The sequence below is a fragment of the Solanum tuberosum genome, unplaced genomic scaffold (assembly GCF_000226075.1).
Source record: "Solanum tuberosum cultivar DM 1-3 516 R44 unplaced genomic scaffold, SolTub_3.0 scf00835, whole genome shotgun sequence".
NCBI lineage: Eukaryota > Viridiplantae > Streptophyta > Magnoliopsida > Solanales > Solanaceae > Solanum > Solanum tuberosum.
The window spans coordinates 87828-90667 of record NW_006239748.1 but is presented as its reverse complement, the minus strand read 5'-3'; the positions used below and the strand labels follow the sequence as shown (position 1 = coordinate 90667).

At 27.7% G+C, this 2840-nt stretch overlaps 1 protein-coding gene across 1 annotated transcript; it reads left to right on the top strand.

Annotated features, from left to right (window-relative positions):
• The first annotated feature begins 1353 nt into the window (after window positions 1–1353).
• LOC102604616 (probable S-adenosylmethionine-dependent methyltransferase At5g38100) lies at window positions 1354–2053 on the top strand. The gene is made up of 3 exons (XM_015305531.1): window positions 1354–1441; window positions 1535–1600; window positions 1703–2053. Exons 1-3 carry the CDS (start codon window positions 1373–1375, stop codon window positions 2051–2053), a joined length of 486 nt encoding a protein of 161 aa, XP_015161017.1. The 5' UTR covers window positions 1354–1372.
• Window positions 2054–2840: the final 787 nt, after the last annotated feature.

Sequence of the window (2840 nt, the reverse complement as noted above, 5' to 3'; positions counted from 1 at the left end):
AGGGGCGGTTCAACGTAATTGGAGGCCTAAAGCGAAATTTCAATTTGAGGCCTAAAATATAAACAAACTTCGTATACGTATTTATTCAAAATTTATTTTTCTTACACTATTTAGATAAAAATTATCAGTATTTAATAATATTTTTTTAGTTATTAGTTTTAGGTAAGATTTTATGAGCTCAACATTGAAAAACATCCTTTTAGTGAGGCAATTATCATATCAATTGTTAACATAATTCTATAAGTAATAAGTTGACAAATATTAAATAAAGATAAGAGTAGAATCATAGAATCTCAAGAAGTTGATGACTTGCTATACTCCATGTTAATATGCTTGTTGTAATGTTTGAAACTAAAATTTAAAAACAATAAAAAGAATTTGTAATTCACTTTGTTCAACACTTTTTACTATTAATTCTTATTTTTAACAAAATACAAAAGATGTTAAAGTGGGTGAAATAATATATCTTTTAAAATATTATACTTTTTATCATAAATAATCAAAAAAAATTATAAAAATTTAACACAATTTATTCTTGATAAAAATTTGGGGTCCCCCAAAATTTGGGGGCCTAAGGCATAAGCCTTATTTTACAAAGCATAGAGCAGCCTTTGTGTCTAAGTGAAATATGCGGACAACTTTAAGTGGTTGTAGATGACTTAAGCCTAATATAATGGTACATAAAATGTAATGCAATGCACATATAATTTGTTGATTACTTATGGAAGGCATTTTTGTCTATAAATACTTACACATTTGAAATAAACTGATGAATCGGATTTGTTGGTTCGTCTAGTTCACATATTAGTTATACATATGAACTATAATACAAGACACTTTGTTGTTTCAATTATAAGAGTCGTCATCAAATTATTTATTTTTCATATATTGCATGTTTATCTAATAAAATTAGGATGATTTATTTGAATAACCTTTATCCCTTTGCAAAAAACACCAACATAAAATTTAGTATCTTTTATTGATAATTTATAATATTGTATGTAAACAATATATAAAAAATTTGGGTCCTTCGATTTTTCGGGCCTAAAACAATTGCTTTAATGGTTTCCCCTTTAAGTCGCCTCTGTAAAAGAGGATCTTATTGGGACTCGTGCATTGAGTACCTGCTGGAATATACATGATCAAATAATAACATAGATAAATAAGGATGCTAAAGAAACAAAACAATATATGTAGTGATAAAATTAATTATACTAAAGTAGAAGTAACAAATTTATGAGAATTCAGTATCTTCGATTCAATTTATGTAATTATCTTACAAAATTGATTTACAATGTACAAATTAATTTAATCGTAAATTTCAAATTCTGAATCCGTCTAAGGTAAAAGAAGAAGAAGAATATTAGCCAAAATGACAACATCTTACCCCATGAATGATGGTAATAGTGCTTATAGCTACTTCAATAACTCCCAACGGCAGGTATTAATTTAATTTAATTTAATTTCTTCAATTTAAATTTTTTTTAAAAATTTATTTACAAAATTTATTAATGTTATGATTATATATATGTAGAAAGAACTAATAGATGCTTCAAAGGATATGGTGAGAGATGCAATTATTGGAAAACTTGATGTTGAAGTCATGTTATCTTCTTCACACATATTTTGTATTATAGAGTTGGGATGTTCAATTGGACCAAACACTTTCCATGCTATATAACATGTTGTAGAAGTTGTAAAGGAAAAATACCACAATATTATTCTTGAATTTCAAGTATTTTTTAGTGATCATGTCGAAAACGATTTCAACACTCTTTTTCGATCATTCCCCTACGCATCTAGAGTTCTAGGATCTTTTCATGGTAGATTATTTCCATCGCAATCAATACATTTTGCACATTCTTCTTGTGCTATACATTGGTTATCTAAGATTCCAAAAGAATTGTTAGATGAGAAATCTCCAACATGGAATAAGGGATTGATTCACTATGGTACATCAAATATTGATGTAGTGAATGCTTATATTGCTCAATTTGAAAAGGACATGGAAATATTCTTTAATACAAGAGCTGAGGAGATTGTCCCGGGATGAAGGATGGTGTTTATTTCACCATTTTCAAGTTATACACGTCTCGTGGAATTTTTCGGTTTCAGTCTTATGGATTTGGTAAATTAGGTATGTAATATCTATATTTTACTTGAGTTGAGAGTTTTTTTCAGTTTCAGTCTTATGAATTTGGTAAATGAGGTAAGTAATATATATATTTTACTTGAGTCGAAGTTTTTTCGGTTCCAGTCTTATGAATTTGATAAATGAGGTAATTAATATCAATATTTTACTTGAGTCGAGAGTTTTTCGATTCCAATCTTATGAATTTGGTAAATGAGGTAAATCATATCTATATTTTACTTGAGTCGAAATTTTTTTTCAGTTCAACTCTTATGAATTTGGTAAATGAGATAAATAATATCTATATTTTACTTGAGTCGAAATTTTTTTTTTCCAGTTCCACTCTTATGAATTTGGCAAATGAGGTAAATAATATCTATATTTTACTGGAGTCGAAAGTTTTTTCGGTTCCAGTCTTATGAATTTGATAAATGAGGTAAGTAATATCTATATTTTACTTGAGTCGAGAGTTTTTCGGCTCCAGTCTTATGAATTTGATAAACAAGGTAAGTAATATCTATATTTTATTTGAGTTGAGAGTTTTTCCGGTTCCAGTCTTATGAATTTGATAAATAAGGTAAGTAATATCTATATTTTACTTGAATCGAGAGATTATCTATAGGGGTAAGGCTGTTTGCACACCACATTTATAATTGAAGTTTCTTTCTTTTTGACAGAGGGAAAGTTAGATGAATCTCTTGTAGACTCA

Bases quoted from the DNA above. Each gene is read 5' to 3' on its own strand.
- LOC102604616 (XM_015305531.1), top strand. From the start codon at position 1,373: ATGACAACATCTTACCCCATGAATGATGGTAATAGTGCTTATAGCTAC. The intron at 1,442-1,534 runs GTATTAATTTAA...ATATATATGTAG, and splicing joins TCAATAACTCCCAACGGCAG to AAAGAACTAATAGATGCTTC. The intron at 1,601-1,702 runs GTCATGTTATCT...GAAGTTGTAAAG, and splicing joins TTGGAAAACTTGATGTTGAA to GAAAAATACCACAATATTAT.